At 36.9% G+C, this 21,759-nt stretch overlaps 1 protein-coding gene across 2 annotated transcripts in view; it reads right to left on the reverse strand.

Annotated features, from left to right (window-relative positions):
• The window catches only part of adam10a (ADAM metallopeptidase domain 10a), a 93,807-nt gene that overhangs the window by 51,423 nt on the left and 20,625 nt on the right, over nt 1-21,759 (reverse strand). For both annotated transcript variants that reach the window (XM_077228580.1, XM_077228581.1), the window contains exon 2: nt 17,128-17,278. In XM_077228580.1, the coding sequence (XP_077084695.1) occupies nt 17,128-17,278 (151 nt within the window). The remainder of the gene's footprint in view (nt 1-17,127; nt 17,279-21,759) is intronic.

Raw genomic sequence — 21,759 nt, forward strand, 5'->3', positions numbered from 1 at the left:
GTTGCCAACTTCAGAAAAGAAAAATTAGGGACAATCGTGGTTATTTACAGGAAAATAAGGGACACTCGAAATATTTGTACTGTACCACACAGTATATGTCATATCTGTCACGGAATGGGATTCTGTTCGCAAATCAAACAATAATTTGTCCAAAAAGAATAATTAATTCACAATTTAGGGTTTGTTATGCGTATATGGTCTGATGCGTGTGAGTGGACTGTGATTGGAAGATGAGCGGTGTTGTGCGTGTTGCTGTTGTATCGGTCAGTGGTTAGATCAGCGTAGTCCATTTAATCGGGACAAGGGAGGTCCCGTACGGGACAAATAAATTAGGCCCAAAATAGGGACGTCCCGGCTAATTCGGGACAGTTGGCAACCCTATCTGTCGGTGTCAGTATCCTCTTTGCTCTGCGATTTTTCTCTGCGTGAATAAATGGATGTGTGGCGTGAGAGCGTGTGAAAAGTGTCCATTGCGTGAGTTTTGGCAGCCCTGACTTTTAAAAGGGGGATCTTTGGCAGCGTTCCTACTTCCGCCATGCTTCTTCTCCATGTGAGGATTGTTTACATTAGACTAGAGTGCGCACTGCGCCGCATGCATACAGGGCTTATACATTTGGGGATTGTTTACATCAGAGTGCACACGTGTTTTGCGCAGCACATACGCAGTGTTTTTTTTAAGCGGTTGATGGAAAAATAAGCTAATGCGTATTCTAAAAATCTAAATTCGGATCTATTATTTTTCACAGTATTTTGAAGTGCCCGCGATAACAATATTGTGCATATTCATTACCACGATTTATCGCATTACCGAATACATGTCTACTTGGGACAGTTGACATAATTGTCACTGGCCAGATCAGGTCAGTACTGCATTGTCACAAAAGTCAATAATTGTCACAAATACAGAAATGTCAAAATATAAAAAATAACGTCAGCCATAACTTCCATTATATAAAGTTTGCTGAGCAGGACCATATTATTTATTAGATGATGTGAAATCAAAAATCAAAACAGCAAGATTCAATCGTGGTTTGCTTTTGTTACATTTAAAATTGACGTTTTATAAGTTGGTTAAAAAAATATATTGATTTAATGAAATTAAGTATAGTTTAGTTGGACTTGACTAGGGCTTGATTGGTTAGTCTCGTATTTGACTCGGACTCTACTAAGGTCTCTACTACAATCAGAAAAACCTGAACTCAGCAAATCTAAACACACAAGAAATACAAACACATATGCAGACTGAGAAGGATGCCCACTCTACAAAAATATTTGATATTTGTGGCTAAGACAAAGAAAGGGGTGTTAAGCCCGGGACACACCAAGAGCACACAATGAGCGTTGGCCGACTTAGTTTTTTTCGGTGTGTTTCGCACCGTTGTCTCTAGTCGGAAGCTGATTCAGCATGTGAGTGTTCCTGGGCGAACATTTTAAAATGAACATAAGCAGAGTGGAATGAAGAAAAGGGATTAGCAGGGTTGATATTCAAAATGCTAAGCAAACGCTGCTTTGTTTACAGTACGTGTATCTGCAGCGTCGGTTTCCCCTTTGAATGACGAATATAGACAAATATATCTGCAGAAATAGACAGTTGTCGATAGTTGTCGGCTGTAGTTCTCTCAGTGTGTTCAAGTGCAACTTCAAGTGCCGGCAACGCGAGGTGACAATACAGTCGGCTTTCATCAGCACTAGTTCTTTGGCGTCGGTTTGATGTGTCCCTACCCTTAAAGTTCCACAATTAATTTCATTCATCCCTAATATGCCAGCAGACGGATGATTGTGATTTTAATGGATCCCACCACCAACACATCATTAGACTCTGATGGCACTTGACCTCAGAGCCAGAAGAGACGCCCCCTCATCAGCTGAGCACCAGCAAGCCTTCATTAGCTCCATAGTGAATCATCGCATTTCTCTTGCAGTTGTCGAGCGCCCAGCAAACTCCTTTGTGTGAACATCCAAAAAGCCAAAGGGAGCCATCTGGGTTCCCACTGCGATCATTTGTCCCTTGACAGTGTCACTTTCACCGCAAAAGGCAGTTCCGGGAATATCCCACCCAATCCCAAACCAGACCCAATTTACTCCAACCAGCATGTGCTATGTAATTACCCAGCACTCAACACTTTCAATTATGTTTACAGTAATGCATCTGAAATTAATGACATCCACCAGCCCAGCCCCTTCATCTGAATATAAGTGGATTTCTGATGCAGGGTAATGACAGTCCAAAAAAAAAAAAAAAGATGACACCAACTAGCATAAACGGCAACTACATAATTCTATGAGGACAGAGTAATTAGGCAACAGGAGAATTACTGAGTACATGATACTTCCTTTGTTTACTACAGGGATAAATGAACGCTTTACTAGAGTGCGCTATGACAGACGGGAGATGGAGGCGGTAAAAAACAGTAGGGAATATTGAGTGTGTAAGATATGATAGGAACTGAATGAAAAAGCCTTTAAAAAGCGAGCCAATGACAAAGAGAGAGAAAGAGGCAAGAATAAAGCATTAAGCTAGTTAAAAGATGACTGTTGAAAAATGTCAGCTGAATTGGGTCAGGACAGAGCAGGTAAGCGCAAATGAGAAGAACATTCCTATATTAAAAACTGCCTGATTCATTGTCCTGATCTGGGCTCTACCTGTCCTGAATGAAACGCCTCACCTTTACAAGAGGAGACAGAGGAAGGAACAGGATACTTGTAAACTCTAAATCACCATTCACAAACAATAATATTCCTATCACCAGCAAACCAAGTCTTAAAAAAAATAATAATAGTAGTATTTAAAAATAAATAAATAAGTAAATACAAAATAATAAATACAACAACAATATCAATAATAGTGAGCAAATCAATAATTTATTATTATTATTATTATTATAAATATAACACAAAAATGATAATACATTAGTTTAAACTACAACAACAAATGAATACATTAAAACTAAAAACAAAAATTGATACAACAACAACAATTTTTTGACTTTTGCCATAAAATGATTGATGACATAAAATGTTGAAAAAACACGGACGATGCAATGGCCAACTCTGGGGTGATTTCTCTGCAAAGAAATCAAGCAGGAAAATAAGCAAAATTCACACGGCTAGGAAGATAAGAATGTATCACGGCTCTGGCTTCTATGAGCTGGACTTTGCCTCATTTGCTTGTCTCTTTTTTTCCTCCTGTCCTTCTCTCCTCTTTTAAGCTACCTATTTTTATCACACTCCATTCCAAGGACTCATTACTGAGACACAGATCGGCCCATCTGGGTGCTGGAGGGCTATAGACATGGATGCTTGCTCTATGGGTAAACAAAAATCAAGAAAATGGGGAATGAATTGTCAGATGCCAGAGAAGCCATTGATCCTGCAGTGCATAGCGGGTCTGAATCAACTTTTCTTGCCAGTCTGTCTGTGTTCAATGCTACGTGCCACACAGAATCAATACAACAGAATTAATTACAGACTGCACCACTGCGGGCAAGAGCAAAGTACAGGTGAGAAATCTGATTCCTAGAATATAAATGCAATTATATAATTAGATCCATTTCTACTCAATTAAAAGGTTCATTGTACAGTACATTTCCAAAAATATGAATCATTCTGAAGTAGCCTCACGAAGAATAGTGCTTTACAATCCCCAGTGAGACAACCAAAAGCAAGAAAAAAACTACTGAAGAGAACTTAATACTTTTATTCAACCTTTCTGATACAAAACATTTGAAAAGACTGAAAATAGTATCACGGTTTCCACAAAGCAGCACAAATGTCATTACTCAACACTGATTATAATAATAAATGTTTTTTGAGCACCAAATCAGAATATTAGAAAGATTTCTGAAGGATCATGTAACACTGAAGACTGGAGCAACAACTGCTAAAATTCAGCTTTGGCATCTCAGGAATAAACTACATTTTAAAATATTATAAAATAGAAAATCGTTATTTTAAATTGTAATAATATTTCACAATATTATTTTTATCAAATAAATGCAGCCTTGTTGAACAGAGACTTCTTTCAAAAACATTAAAAAAAAAACGTACTGGTCCCAAAACTTTGAACTGTAGTGTATAATTCAAAAACATAAAATAATCTTACCAACCCTAAACTTTAAAACAGTGCATTTGTGATTTGAAAATGGAGATGTTTATTTGCTTGCCCATCTTCTAGTGTCCAAGTGTTCTAGTGTCTAAGTCCTTATTAAACTATGATATGCTTTACTATATTACTTCGCTCTAACCAATATTGTAAACAGCAATCTTTTAATCCAATCAACCTTCTTATTGGACATTGTTTTCCCATTTCCAACTCCCCCTGCAGGAGCATAAATAATCACAATGTTGATATTGTGCACTATATTGTTTTAATGTATCATGCCACGGAATTGTCCTTCATTATCAGATGCAATCCAAAGCCAGAAGCCAGTGAGATTAGTAGTTTCCTCACAGAATGCCCTAGAAGAGCACCTCACTCCAAATCCAATTTAGAGCAACAGGACAAAACATCAGGGAAAAACCATTGTAGCAGGAGTTCCAGGACACAGTGACAGTGACTGAGGTGTAAATGAATAAGAACAGAGCACAGCAGCAGAGATTCAGGTGCAGATGCTTTTAAACATCTGATGGGCGGACAGGAAAGTTTTCTAACAACTTTTCAGTACAAACCTCATTAAAAAAAAACATCTGGTGATGAGTCAACATCTCCTATATAGCACATACCACTACACAAAGGACATATTTGAACTGTAGGGATAACGGACAGGCAGAGAGAGAGCAGTATTGCTATTGAAACTCATCTCTTAGCAACTACAGACATGAACTTTAAATTGTGCTATTGCTTTTCTAAGTGACTGATCTTGACGATAAAATCAAATTGATCAATCACGAATAATTGCATCTAAACCTAAAAAATATTGTTTACTTAATAAATGTGTTGTGTATATATTACATGTATATATATATATATCATAAATGTCTGTAGGCTATATACTGAACACACACACACACACACACACATATATACAGTCCGTGTGTGTTAAATGTTTAGGTTACATTATGTTTATGTTAAATGCGATTAATCGATCTGACAGCACTAGATAAACACCACATCATGTCATTTTAAAATATATTGAAAATATTTGAAAAATATATTGAAACTTTAATGTTGCTGTTTTTACTGTATTTTTGATCAAATAAATGCAGCCTTGGGGAGCATTATACACTTTCAAAAACATTAAAAATCTTACCGACCACATATTATAAAATATATACTCACCTAAAGGATTATTAGGAACACCATACTAATACTGTGTTTGACCCCCTTTCGCCTTCAGAACTGCCTTAATTCTACGTGGCATTGATTCAAGGTGCTGAAAGCACTCTTTAGAAATGTTGGCCCATATTGATAGGATAGCATCTTGCAGTTGATGGAGATTTGTGGGATGCACATCCAGGGCACGAAGTTCCCGTTCCACCACATCCCATATATGCTCTATTGGGTTGAGATATGGTGACTGTGGGGGCCATTTTAGTACAGTGAACTCATTGTCATGTTCAAGAAACCAATTTGAAATGATTCAAGCTTTGTGACATGGTGCATTATCCTGCTGGAAGTAACCATCAGAGGATGGGTACATGGTGGCCATAAAGGGATGGACATGGTCAGAAACAATGCTCAGGTAGGCTGTGGCATTTAAACGATGCCCAATTGGCACTAAGGGGCCTTAAGTGTGCCAAGAAAACATCCCCCACACCATTACACGAACACCACCACCAGCCTGCACAGTGGTAAAAAGGCATGATGGATCCATGTTCTCATTCTTTTTACGCCAAATTCTGACTCTACCATCTGAATGTCTCAACAGAAATCGAGACTCATCAGACCAGACAACATTTTTCCAGTCTTCAACTGTCCAATTTTGGTGAGCTCTTGCAAATTGTAGCCTCTTTTTCCCATTTGCAGTGAAGATGAGTTGTACCCGGTGGGGTCTTCTGCTGTTGTAGCCCATTCGCCTCAAGGTTGTGCGTGTTGTGGCTTCACAAATGCTTTGCTGCATACCACGGTTGTAACGAGTGGTTATTTCAGTCAAAGTTGCTTTTCTATCAGCTTGAATCAGTCGGCCCATTCTCCTCTGACCTCTAGCATCAACAAGGCATTTTCGCCCACAGGACTGCCGCATACTGGATGTTTTTCCCTTTGCACAGCATTCTTTGTAAACCCTAGAAATGGTTGTGCGTGAAAATCCCAGTAACTGAGCAGATTGTGAAATACTCCGACCGGCCCGTCTGGCACCAACAAACATGCCACGCTCAAAATTGCTTAAATCACCTTTCTTTCCCATTCTGACATTCAGTTTGGAGTTCAGGAGATTGTCTTGACCAGGACCACCCCCTAAATGCATTGAAGCAACTGCCATGTGATTGGTTGATTAGATAATTGCATTAATGAGAAATTGAACAGGTGTTCCTAATAATCCTTTAGGTGAGTGTATATGGACAATAATTTCAGAGACCTAAGTCTGGGCTAGGCACCCAGAGCCTATTTCCAATTTTCTTTTCTGCTGTTATCTCGGGACGCTAGTCAGCATAATGCTCTATAAATGCTTCCCAAGGCTGCTAGTCCCGAGGTAAATGGCATTCATCAGCTCCAGTTTGTATCCAGCCTCTCACGGAGACTTCAGATGACCCAACACCTGCGATGAGATGACTAAACGCCCGTGAAGAGACGACTCGACACCTGTGAAGAGACGACTCAACGCCGGCGGTATGTTATGCCCTAAATTAATACATGATTAACTAACTGTATTTTCCTATGTACATTTCTGAAATGCACTTTCTGTAAAGCTGCTTTGAAACAACATGTATTGTGAAAAGCGCTATACAAATAAATTTGAATGGAATTATTTCCTTACATGCAGAATGCATGAAATGTCAATGAACCCGTTAAAAAGGAGAAATACACACCGATTAGAAAACATCTTGATCTCAATTACACTTAAAAGAAATAAGTTCAACCTCTTTACAACAAAAATACAACATGTAGCCTACGGTTTAAAACCATAAATAAAAGACCCGCAGTCTGTGGTCAGAAGACCAGATCCATATGTAACCCTGCTCTGATCTCACACCACTTTCTTTATTATTTCAGTCACCTCTGGGCTTCAGGTCCCTTTACTGTGATCATGGACAGCAGATGAAATCCTTCAAAATGTGAACAAGTTTTTGTGTGCCAGGACATCTGCAGGGCATTGCACTGAAAAAATTCACAGTCAGAAAAACACTCCGCAAAGTTTCATGAAATGTTATTTTTAAGCTGTTTGTTGCACAGTTTCTCTTTTGTTTCTAAAACCGAAGACAACTAACAGTGTGCGAGTCATAGCAGGCATTGGCGACTTATAGAGCTAAAGAACAACTAAAAAGTGAATCAGAATTATTAAAACTAATATCAATCCAGTGAGAGAGGAAAATTAAGACTTCTCACAGATAGAAGGTATTTTATTTTGATCACAAGCCCAACACTCATTCTTCAGGAATTTCAGGAGAAATGTAAGGAGAGTCTGTGTTCATTCTCAACTTTTCCTAATCTCTCTGTTCTCTGAGCTCACATGAGGGAGTGAGAGGGGAGATATGCATCACATGAAGTACATGTGACCCTGCCTTGCCTGTTTTAAGCAAAAGAAATAGCATGATTATTATTTATCATACATAAACAATACCTCTCATGACTACAAAAACATGACTTAGTCACTTAGACTTATCATGACCACTTCTGCAATTATATTTCAAAGGAAAAAGAAATTGACAAATTTTAAAATGCTTTTTTTGCATTTTCAAAATCTAATCCAATCAAATCTAATTCCTCTGCGCTCATTCGTACTGACATAACAGACAGTTTTTATTTGCACTGGGAAACAGCAGGAATGGATGAGATGGGTACAAAAAAAAACATCACAAAATTAAAGTTCAAGAGCACTGCCACAGTGAAGGAGTCTATGTAATTCTATATATGCTGTCATAATAAATATGTGCCCTTTTAAAGTTCTTGTCGTGTTTGAATGGAATTGTGCTTTCAGTTCCACAATAAGATTTGATTTAATCTGGTTTCAGCAACAAAAAATCTCAACAATATTACAAAACTAGATTGGGCATGGCAGCGACAAGAACTATAACCTCTTCCTCAATCACAAACATCCCCAAAAAGCCTATGTCATGCACTGAAAGACATGTGAATAAAAGGACCTAACACAGATTACGGTGAATAGTCTTCAGTGCCGGTATGGTTGAAAATCTATTCAAAATCTGTCCTGTCTGCTGAAAATAAATCAGTTAGCCTGACTTATCCAAGCAACATTAACCATAGACACATAAAATTCAAGACAAAACAAAATCATGTCAAATAAATCATTAATACAAATGAATAAATCAACATACAAAAGAAAACAGGAATAGTATCAAAATAATATTCAAGAATATTCCAAATATTTTCTAATTTGTATAGATGATGGTAGAATTGCACTCCTGAAAAGGGATCTCTTTTAGCACCCCAAATAGTTCAATAGACCATGACTACAACTTTAGATTAGTTATACATTTAATGTCTCCAGCAGAAAAGTCACTTTTTAAGTCTTTCCAGCTCATCTCAGTAGGTTGTTTTGGTGGTTCTTTGGTTGCATTGAATCCATTTGATGGGGATCTGGAGACAGACTCTCCTATAAAAAAGTAATTCTTCTAATATTTCAGAGTAATTTATTTATATTTTTGCTTAACAAAGCTTATTTAAAATTTTAAGTTGTCTATAATCCTCTACATAAAATGTTATATAATCGTGCAAATAACAATAAATCAGTATTTTTCCTAATCATGACAATTAACTCAGGGAGCATCAATTACAGTTTAATAATTATCTTTAAAGGTTTTAAATTACAATCCTCTTGATCTAGGGGAAATTTTTCATTTAAAAATGAATGAACCACTGTAATCCCAGCTTATACATGTACACATGTGGTGTAATTGAAGTAAGGGGAAAAAATCTTATGAACAGAAGCACAAAAAACACTAAAAAATGTTCCGTATACAGTATGTTAACCACATTTTAACATGGAATACATATAGAAATGAAATCTTTTTTTTAAGCAGTAACTAGAATAAGCTAAATTTGCCTTATAAAGAAAACAAACTATTTTAATAAAATGCAAATGAGTATGTCTAATTGAAACATCAAGCACTCTTAACTTAAGCATGCTTTTATTTGATAAATACATATGTTTGAAAGTGTGCATTTAAGTGCATGCATTCTTCTGTGTCTTCTTTTATTCACAGCAACAAAACATGTTGTCATTTTGACTATGATTGTGCAAAAAGACCACATACTAAGTTCCCACACAGAATACACCTTATTGGCAATATTCAGCAATATTATTGATTTGACTGCACTGACACTACTGGATGAGAACTGAACAAAGCAGATCATGGCATCACTGTTTCACTGTTTTCTCATTCCAGAACTGATTAACTTCACACAGCTATTGAACAGAACTGAATCAACATAGAAATGACGTCAGCTGAAAAACAACATTATTTTCTTTTTAGAGCTGCATGCTTTACAGCAGAATTGGATCAAAATTCTGTTTGCATCACTGACCATTATTTTTCTGCTTATTACTGTAAAGCTGCATTGAAACAATCTGTATTATAAAGCGGTATGTATAAAGATGACTTGACATGACTTATACGATACCTCTGTGGGAAAGCAGGGCAGGCTAAGATCCTGCAGAGAAGTGATACTGTATCTATCACTGAATTCTGATTACACAAACAAGTGAGTTCATTCACGTTATTGAGGAGGGCATCTGAAGCCCAGCTTGCTACCTCTGAGAGCTGGAGGCCGGAGCCAAATAGCAGGAAGTAATTCTCTCTGACCTTCTCAGAGACTAACAAATCTCTTAGCAATTCCACCTACATGAACAACGTATGAATGGAGAGAGAAAGAGGTGATGAAGATTAACAGATATTGGAGGTATATAAGATAACAAATATTATTAAGCTGAAAAAGCTGCCCTCTAAAAAAAAAAAAAAAACATCTGCAGTGATTAAGAGCAAGTCCATGAGGAGAAAGACTGTCTACACAGACTATGCTAGAAAAGCAGTGAGTGACACGCTGGCAGAAGTGCAGCATCAGCCTTTAGGAGAGAACGAAACATCACAGACACTCAATAAATAAATCTCTCACACAAACACAAATACAATCATTTAATGTGCTGGTTCATCCTGTGCCTGCTGACTGGTATATTTTTGCAGTCGGTGGAGAGGAAGGATGGGGAATTTCACAGTGATCATGGCTGTGTGTAATCAAAATTCCAGGCTAATTTATACACTGTTTTTGTGTTTATAATCTCTCAACATCCTCTCTGTCTGCAAAGCAAAGTCTGAATCACTTTCTGTTATACCAATTCCCCCTTTTGAGAATGTTGGGATATATTTTCAGAACCTATATCAAAAACAATAAAATTAGGAAAGTTGTAGTATTTTTTTATTTATTATATTATATTATATTATATTATATTATATTATATTATATTGAAACAAACACATTCTCCCCATGCAGTCTCGATATAAAAAATTCTGGCAGATACCAATCCAATATTTATTTTCATGTTATAGTTATAAAAATAATATTGTGTAAACAAATTAATAAAAAACAGCAAAGTAAAATCAGCGATTTTAAATGGCACCAAAACATTCATTTTGACATTTTTTGAAGATTACATTTAATAGTGCTTTTAATTTATATATATATATATATATATATATATATATATATATATATATGTATATAAACATTAACTTTAAATGGGCCTTTCAATAGTTTTTAACAAGCATTAGCAACACTGTTTTCCATGTACTTAACCGATACCACAATGGTGTTAGACGCTGCACTACCATCTATCAACGTAGATCAATGATCTGAGTTTTCTGTAAATTAATAATTACTGTAAAACAATAATTAATTCCCTTACATGGCTTCAGATACTTTTCACTTCTTCAACTTTACAGGTAATGATTCTTCCATGGTCTCTGCTGGAAAAGCATGATAATAAGTGTGAGCCACTGTCTAATTTTCACTTTGCATCTTGAAACTACACCACGCTACACTACTATAGAAGATCTAAAGAGATGGAAGCCAAAAAGAGTGAGGATTCTTTTCAACGTTTAGAGACATTAACAGTCCAGTCTGAATAAAAACCTTAAAAAATAATTCTTGTGTAATTTGTATGTATTTAACAAAGTAATCGCTGTACAAAACGACCAAACAACCCAAAAGAGCAAATCCCAGAAGGATTCCCAAAGGAATAGACTGATGCGAGCTGATATGCTGAAAACAGTCAACACAATGACAAACAATCCTCCTCTACCTTCCTGCTATATTGACGCTGATGTATACAGTTACTTCCCAATAGATTTAGTCACAAGCTCTCAGCTTTGTTTAGTTGGAGAATTTCTTTAGTAACTGAGAGCTTGTGCTTTTCGTCTTCCAAAGCCTCACCAATAGTAAAAGGGCTTGGGGAAGTGAAAATACGGGCAGCTGTGATCATCATAAGGTTCCAATCCAAACCCTTATTCATGAAAGAGAAAAACTGGGATCCTGTAGCCATTGTGCCCTTGAGCTAGACACTTGAGTCTGTGTTGTTCCAGATGGACTGCGCCATATAGATGATGCACTCCAAGTCACCTTGGATAGGAAAGTGACTGCTAACCCACTGTAATTTAATGTTAATACACTGCTCACTCCGACTTTGACATCACTTCAAGTCACGTGTGTGAGATCCAGTGGCATTGCAGGAGGAGTGCAGAGATTGCCTCTCTTTCTTTTTTTTAGTGAGAGAAGTGATAGAGGTACCAGACTGATCTGGTACGAGATGTGCATATCAGTATGAAGTCACAAGACTCACACTGACAAGGCTCAAGTCATTAGGTGATGTGTATGACCCCATGAATCTCTTGATTTGTTAAATATTATTCATTCACTTGCAAGCTTCTCTACGTCTGAGGAGGAGAGTGAGTGCGCTTGTGGACTCACCTTGGAGAGATTAGCTCCAGGGCTCATTCTGTTCCTCCTCTGGCATGATGGTCCACTAAGGCTTAAACCGCTAATCCCAATAGGCAAAACACACCAAATGCGCACCAGACCACACACACTCATTTTCCTGCGCTGCTTTCTTTCAATTAATACACTGCTATTAGCCATGGACAACGGTCTTAAGCCACAGACACCACCATACTCCACATGTGTCTGAACATACAGTTGAGTTAATTTCAGGAACAAAACAAAACAGCATTCAGTGATAACGGAGAACACTAAGGGTTCATATGCAAACTATCCTGCAGTCAAACAAAGCACACTGGCTCTTTTCATCAAGAGATGGGACAGAGGACAATTTGGGCCAGGGAGAATAGTACCTATTGAACAAAACCCTCCTTAGACAAACACAAAAGCACTGCCTGATGTTATGTTATACTCAAGTCTATGGGGAATTTGTGTGTGCAGAAAACTGGGCTGGATGTTATGTTATACTCAAGACTATGGGGAATTTGTGTGTGCAGAAAACTGGGCTGATTGCCCATTTCAAAGTTGTGTATATCACCTGATCCTTGTATATTTTTTATAAATAATTTAGGGATCCACGATATATTGGTATCATGCGGGTTATTAGTATCGGTTGATATATGATGTACAGTACCGTTTAATAGTTTGGGGTCAGTAAGATTTTTTGAAAGATGTTTTTGAAAGAAGTCTCTTGTGCTCAACATGGCTGCATTTATTGGATCAAAAATAAAGTAAAAACAGTATTATGAAATATTATATAAAAAGAAAACTGCTTTCCATCAATGGGGCCCTTCCACTGTTTGGTTACCCATATTCTTCATGTGTTCAGCAGAAGAAAGAAATTCATACAGGTTTGGAACAACTTGAGGTGAGTAAATGACAGAATTTTAATTTTTGGGTGAACTATTCCTTTAATGTCTGGTGAAATGAAGGCAACTGATCTAATGGAAACTTATTTACATTTAATGACTTATGTCTGCTCATTAACGAGGTTTAATCAATCCAAAAGATTTTCCACCCTCGGATGATTCATCTTCTCAGACTCAATAATTTGAAGATGTTTAACTGTTCTTCTATTTTCCTTTAAAGTTACCACACATTCTCAAGTAGCACTTACAGAAAAATGAATATATATATGCAGTCATTCAATGAGCACTTTCACCTTATTACATAATTCAATTAAAAAAAAGAATGAGGCTGACTCATGAATAATGTATCTAAAGAAAAACACTCCATCACATGTGACAAATGGCCACTTCATATGCTGTACCACACTCTAGAGTTCCCAAACATCAACTTGATTTACACTTTGGCCTCCCAGAACCCACTTCACAATAGATGGCCTTCATCATGTTTAAGTACAATGGCTTCAAAAGAGACCTTTGAAGTCTTAAGGGAGAAAGGAGCCCTCTGAGCTCATTGAAACAAGGGCCCTTTACACCTAGTATTAATGTCCATCTAGGGTGATCCAGATGAGACGGATAGCTTTTTACACCTGGTATTGGTGTGTCTCAGGTGAGTCTTTCCACTACACATATGATGAGGTAGTCACAAGCATTTCTGACTATCACTAAATATTAGGGCTGGGGTAAACGATTATTAACTAATAAATTTGTTGGGCGATTATTTTATCGATTAGTCAATTAATCTAACGACTAATTGGACGATTAATATAAAGATTATTTTTCTTCTGCTCGATTAATAAAAAAACAATGTATCTCAAATAAATACTAACTAGTGTACTGAATCATGATACTATAAGCTGGCTAACGTTAGTCTAATGTTGTGTATTTGAACACCGTCATTAGAACGATATATAACCGTCAAAAACCTGTTATTAAAATATTTTTTATCATAGAGAATGTTTAAAAACTAATATCAGCTTACGAGGGAAACGTAAGCGGAGTTAGTGGTGCTTCGGAGGCTGCCACTGCTGGAGATGATTCGGGGAGGTCTGTGCCCCTTTATCGATCAGAGCACGCGCTGACACGGAGTAAAGCCTTGTTTAAACTCGACGCGTCCGCACGAGCGCGAAAGGGCGTGCGGCAAAAATCAGCGTGGGGTGCGCAAGATCGGCAAGAACCCATTTCGCTTGGCTGTGTGCACGGGTATTTTGTAACAGAGTGCGCGGCGCTTCAAGCCGAATCTGCCCGAGCATGTACGTCTCACCGCACCGGCACCCAGTTTGTGCGTATAAATTGCAAAGTTTGTGTGTGATTCATTTAATGGAAAGCACATTCACTTCTAGTTGTCTTCGTCCTCCATTCTGCAATGTTTCAGTCTCCCACGTGTGGTAGCGAGCTGTACCGCTGGAAACGGTGCAAAAAAAAAAAAACTTAAGTGTTGACACAAAAATATGGCGTCGACGTAATACGCGTCGCTACAGCACTACTAAATGTATGGTTTGAGTAATTGGATAGCACAATGTTTGGACCCTGTTTTCACTTGTATTTAGCACCATCCACTTTTTCTGAGGTCCACACTAGCTATCCACCTATTTTTATGCACATTTTGGGATACCGCATAAAAAAAAACGCTGGATGGAAACGGCTAAATGCGCATAATGAGTCGGATAAACTTTATATCCGATAAGAAAACATGCACATAAACTATGATGGAAACATTTACCGAATAAATTCCTTTTATTCGTTTTCTCACTGTCTCTGTTTAGTCTCACTCATGTAAAGACAGAGAAGGAGAGAGTGAAAATAAATGAACACTTGGGATGCATTATTTTTAGGCCGCTGAACCCAATTACATACATGCAAGCAGGAAGAAAGGATATGGTTGTGGACTTGTGTGTGAGTTTGGTGAATGCCTTTGTCACGACACAAAGGAATAGAAGGGCGCTTGTGCACGTGTGTACGTGCATAAGGAAGCGTTTGTAGTTTGTACAGTACAGTAATCTGTACTTGAACAGTAATTTTTGGCCTATGCTCACTTTTTTATCTTGATGCATTCATGAAAACAGAAATGCTGTATCATCCTGATAAATGTTTCCAAAGCACAGAAAAGATCACGATGCAGAACAAGTAAAACGAAACGCTCAAGATGAGGGAACATGTAAACAAGCTTTCAGAACTCACAGGAACACACGGACAGATCGGTCTCACTATCTTTGTAGGTAAGATTATGTCATTGGGCTTAGCAAACTCAGATCTCCCAGTCCTCTGGCTCTGTTTTATATAAAAAGGTTTAGAAAGGAACACCACTGCTAAAATAAGGGAGGATTAGATAAAAGAAGGCAAAACTGATTTGTGCAGTGGCATTTAGGGTTGTAGCGGTATACTGGTATATCACAGTATGAACATGTACGATTATCATATCGTGCACTTTTGCTTATCAGCAGCATTGGGGAAAAAAATAAATGGATGGAGAACCTCACCTGTGCAAATGCAATTTCTTTCCACTTGACTGCTGAGACTCTTTTTTATGGAAGAAAATTTTAAAGACTAACCTGAATTTTGATATAAAAAAAAGTAGACTATTGTTCTTAAAAAGGTGAATAAAATATGGTTAAATAAGTGGTTTGTTTAAAAAAGCATGTTTTAAACCTAAAAACCTGTTTTAATTTATTTAACAGTCATTATAGCTGATGATAATTAATAATAATAATGATAACTCGTTTAATACTGTACACTACACCATGAAACCGTGATATTTTCTAAGACGGTTATACTGTGAAATTCTCAGTATACAACCGTTACAAAGTGGCATCACTGCCTTTTACAAGTCGCAACAGTATAGGCGAATAAAACTAGGCTATTCATTTATTTGCTCATTCATACTATACTGAGATTGGCTTGTATGTCATTGATGGTTCTCAAAAGACTTACGAAATATAGGCATGAAAAGGCATGTTGTTACAAAATTCAATACAATGGAAGCCTATGGGGGCATGTTTAAAATGCCATAAATAAATGTTACATTGCTCATTTGCATTAAGTTGAGTGCTGCTCAACTTGTTTCTTGCCAACGGTCTCTTTTGCTTGTGTCATCGAAAAACAACTCTTTTTAAAAATGAATAATATCCTTTCACTTTGCTGCTGCAAATTGCTTTCAGTTTGAGCAGGCCTTTGGACTGTAAGAAACTGTACAGTTCAAGGTATTTTTCAAATGAATAATTGATACAAGTGCGTAAACAAGAATACAAGCTTCACATTTCTGCTTTTAAATATGCACCAAAGGCTTTTATAGGGAAAGCATGTACATGTTTAATCATTTTTATTCAATCTGAGGTACAAGTTATTATATTCTGTGGTAATCAACATCACGCAACGCATGCTGCAGAGGTTAACTTGTATTGAATCTGCAATATTGCTTTCATGAAAACCCACTGCAATTTCATCAGTCTCTCTACCACATCAGAGACTGAAAAATGAGTCTTGCTAAAATCCTTGTACTGAAATAAAGGCTACAAAAATAGGTTGTTTCAGATGAAATCTGTAGATTAAATATAGAGGGGAATGTAGAGGGAAAAGCTGGCAGCTGTATTAAACTTGCTAAAGTGAGCTATTAACTGTTCATTTACTAGTGAGATATGTCATAAACCTGTAAGGGAAGACAGTGCCGGTCACGGTAAGACTAAACCTGGTATCAAAATGGTGCAAACCACATCCTGTTTAAATGCTGACAGGGCATATTACAACACTGCTGTGTTCTTGGATGGTACGAATGGTGCCACATAATTACACCTGAGGCAATGCATAAAGACATGCAAACACACCACAGAAATGCGAAGCTTTCTGTCAGCGGGCTGTTTGCTAGACCCCGAAGAGCCTAATCAACTTGTTTCTGCATTGCCTGGAGCGCTGAGTCACCGGGGGTCTCTACCATTCTCTGTGAAAAGTCTAACCTCAAGTAGAACAATCCAATGCCAGTCCAAAAGAGAAAAGGCCTGGGAAGCTCATAAATGCTCTGAGGGAGAGTATTAAACCAGAACAACCAGTTCTCCAGAAAAGAAAAGAGAAGAAAAGAAAATAAAACAGATGAGCAGGAAGAGTAAGACCAGTTTGGCTGACCTGCCGTGTGCATGGAAGTCCAGGTGGAGGAACTGGTCCTGGTGAGACAGAGCTCTCTTAGCCCTCTGATGCTTGCTGTGCAAGACGTCTGTGTCGTAGGTCAGGCCTTCGTAATGTCGAATGAACTTGCTCAGAGATTTTTCATATTGACCTGTGGAATAAAAGAAGGGAGGGAAAGATATAAAATTGAAAATTAGGTACAGATTGTGATCAGACAAACTGTTATTGAACAAGACTTGGCGCAGAAGGTTAACAGGCGAACTGTGGTGGCAGAGTGGGAATTACGGCCGTAACGGTTGGAATTACACTTTGAGCTGCAACATGACTCATTATCCGTAAATTACAAGGCTTAGGCCTGTTCTGTGTCTGCAGCATGTAAGCAAATTAGTATTACAGCAGCGATAGCAGGGCATTGAACTTTCAAACATCAGAGTTTCTGCTGTGTAATACATCTGCGGCTCTATCAAGGCTGTTTTAAGCAGATGGCTACAGGGCACATGCGCAAATGAAACACATCAGGGAGGGGGCACCATGTAGTGTAAGTTTTCAGTTTACCACACTGAATTTATCCTTTAAATAACAGCTGCAAATTATAAATTTGCCACTGGGAACTGGCCAAACATGAAACAAAGTGATAAACTACAAACCAGAACGAACTACAATATCTGGTCATGAATGTGTTCATTGTCCAGCAAAAGTGGTAATTAATTTATTTCTGCCTTGGAGCTTTCTGTATGATTATAATAACTGTAAAAAAATAATAATAATAATTTGGTAAACAAAACGAAACTTTTATTTGTGTGAAAAAATATATATGATAAATCATATTTTAAATTATTTTAAAATTATGAATGTATAAATAATAAATGCATTTAGACATTTAAAATGTAAATATAAAATTTTAATTTCATAAAAAGGCACAGAAAAATAGGCTAAACATATCTGTAAATATGGACACTAAAATGTGTGAAATTGGCCTTATACTGTCATAAAATAAATTGATAAGAGGAGAAGAAAACAGAGAAATAGAAAAAATAACTGTAACTGTAAATGTCATAATATACACAAGGACACTATTTTCCACTTCTATTGTAGGAAAGTATTCCTGTTTTTTCCTCCCATCCTTCCTTAGACTCAAAAAGTGACTTCCTGGCACAGTAGCATTTATGCTAAGAATAGCCTGACCCTAGCAGGGAGCGTTACTCTGTCACGACACTATCTGCTGCAACAACAGTTGTACAAGTAAAATACCCACAGCAGTCCACACTTTTCATCTCGTGAAAAGTACTTCTAGTCCCTTTCCTTCACAGCCCTCAAATCTTGACATGATGATATCTTGACGCAATGTATTCAGCCTATAAGATAATATGACTAATAAGACCTCTGGTTGACGTATTTTCAGAGGAAGAACTTTGACACTGGCTTTCCATAAGTAAACACAACCCACAGTGAACCAACCTTTCCTGTTTTTTTGAATGAAACTTTACCTCCCCTGTGCAGACAGGTCATGTCTGGAGACTGCCTGAACCGATATATGCTTCTGTACACATTGGTATTGACAATGTGAAAAATGTCACTTTTTTAGATCTTTCAATGGCCAATATAAGCTCGAGCAATTTACATATGAACACGCCCAGAGATGACAAAAAAAACATCTGGAGAGCAGGAGCTTTTGTTTCGTTAGGTAGTGCAATGGAATGGAAAAACGCATTTTGCATTAAACATTTTTCAATGTTATGCTTTTGTGTTTCACATGAACGCAACTCTCCCTTGAACAAACTACAACAAAATACATGAACACAGAAAAACAAAACATAAATATTTGCAACACTACCAAAACTTCACATTGGTAAAATGCTGAGACATTTTGGAAGCTAAAGCAATCATTTCTGCATGGCAGACTACCAAGTAGTGAAATATCATCAGTGTCTTTTCAATGGAACACAAGTACACAACAAATAAAAATAGCCTATAGCTTTCTTCAGCAAAAAGCTTCTTTGCATCTTATAATGAATAAGGTTTGACAGAAGTTCAGAAACACCTGACCTGATGATTTGCAGCTTTGTCTGTTGCACCTTTAATCATAAAACACGACCTCAAGTTGTGAGATAAAACAGTAATATAATAAAAAAAAATTTAAATGAACAAAAACAAAATGCCCAATTGGCAGAGAGTGAGTGGGAGGGAGACTGAAAAAGTGTGTGTGTATAGGCTTGGAGTATCAGTGCAGACGGTTCGTCCACCTGTACAGCAGTGATAAAATCCTCCACTCATTGTGTGTGTGTGTGTGTGTGTGTGTGTGTGTGTGTGTGTGTGTGTGTGTGTGTGTGTGTGTGTGTGTGTGTGTGTGTGTGTGTGTGTGTGTGTGTGTGAGAGAGAGAGAGAGAGAGAGAGAGAGATTCCACACACATTAGTGCTCCACCACACCAACTCAATCTATTACACTCTCAAGGCAAACTCTTTTTTCTTTAGCTCTCTACATTCAATGCACAATGCAGGTAAAAATAAAGGAACATTAAACTGCTTGATAAGATGACTTATGTCAGTGGTTACCTTCACGGTTTAGTAAGTTAGCATGCTTATCAGACTTTAAAGCTAAATATGTTTTGTTATGTATACACAAATATACAGTTTTGTTTCTATACTACAGCCATTTAAACATCAGCATATCAACAACTTTGTGACATTATTTACTGGAACTGCCTTTTATACAGCTACGTCATTGAGCTTCTGTCATATTTGACCACATTTCTTACCACAAGCCAACCATGATTTCTGAGTGGCATGTCACAGACTTACAACTAACTGGCTCAAGTTTTTTGACAGCAAACTTTTTACATCAAAGCTAGGGGTGGGTGATATGACCAAGATCTTATATCATGATACGAGTAATTTTATTTCTCGATAATGAAATATATCGCAATATAGTTATTTTTGCTTTAAATTATATAATAATTTCTAATAATATATATATAATAATGTATATATAATAATTTATAATAATTCATAATTTAAGTTATGTCATCTAAATTTTTGGTACCATGATTAAAATAAATTCTTGTCACTATTTTCAATCACAAAAAACTACTAGCCTAAGTACAAAAAAACTCTCAAGCTTACTTAAGACAAGGAAACGGTGATAAAAAAGAAACAAACAATTTCAAGCATACAGGAAGACCAAATACAATAGAACAAAGACAAAAATGAAAAACGTCAAGCTCTAGTAAGAAATTAAACCGCATGCAAAGGCTGCAATTTTTTACATATCTAAATGTACACTCTCAAGATCAGTCAATCAAGCATTATATTATGATAATCAAGCATTATTTAATGATAGAACTTTAGTAATTAGAACTAAAACTTGCACGGGCACACAACAGCAGAGTGGAGCTTGGCAGTAGCAACATGAGTTCTCCTTCACCGGAACTAATAGGGAGTCTCCCAACGGATTGAAGCGCGCGTCCGAGTGAAGACCGTGGTGGTGGTATTTTATTTTTTTTGATCTGACGTAGTTGGTTCCTCAACTACATCAGATTCAGATTCAGATTATTTTATTTAATGCCATGTCAGCATTCAAAGCTATTTTCATGGCAAAAATTCAATTATAAAAATACAAATATCATACAATAAAACAAAACAAAACAAGAAGTAATTTTATACAATATATATTTTTAAATGAACATATGATAAAAAATCCAAAACCTTTTCAGGCATAATCTCATTAAATATGTCCTTTAATGAAGTAACTTCATAAAAGAGCATTCTGCTCAACTACATCAGACGTTCATAATAATAACAGAAAAAAACTTGCCATAGTTTTGTCCTTTTATCAGTAGCCAGTTTTGGTGTAACAAGTAGTACATTTTGTTGCCAATTAGTAAATGTGGTGGGTGTATTAAGAGGCTACAATTTCCAAATATGCCTAAGTGTAACTTGATCCCCTTCCATTAGGCTGATCTGATGTGTGTTGGTCTGCCTGACCCCTCTTTGTTTGGAATAATTTAATGTTACTCTGCCTTATTTGGGAAAGCTGGCCTACAGTAGCCTTAAGACATCTCATTTTCTAAATACAATTAAATAAACAGATTTCTACAAATGGTGCAAACTCTGCTAGATTATAGATAAAAGATTCCCATTCCCCTGCCCAGGGAACTACACTAACCTTTTCCACTGGTGGCACTTGCACTACTAACTTTTTCAGTTACTAGCGCAAAATATGATTTGGTCGCACAAATTATTTATAGTAAGCCGCTCTGGATAATAATGAACAATAATGAAACTGTATTGCATACAGATGTGCTTTTTATTTTACTTGCCATGTTTTAAACCACATGCCGCCTTGTTTTTGTTTTCTTTAACATTGGTTGGGATAGATTTACTGCAATAGAAAATACTGTACACAATAAAGAGCAAAATGGATTTCAACATGCTATGGTTTGCACAGATGGGCAGACTCGTGAACTCGTAAGTAGTGATGCACCGATGTGAAAATTGTGGCCGATACCGATAACCGATATTAATATTGCTGTTATGGTCGATATCTCTGTATAGAAAACAAATTTACTGATAATCAAATAAAGAGATATTTTTAAAAACACTTTTCTTTTCTTTTTTTTACTTTAAAAATGACTG

Source organism: Siphateles boraxobius, unplaced genomic scaffold (assembly GCF_051911475.1).
Source record: "Siphateles boraxobius isolate OS27281-9 unplaced genomic scaffold, OSU_SipBor_1 130, whole genome shotgun sequence".
Lineage (NCBI taxonomy): Eukaryota > Metazoa > Chordata > Actinopteri > Cypriniformes > Leuciscidae > Siphateles > Siphateles boraxobius.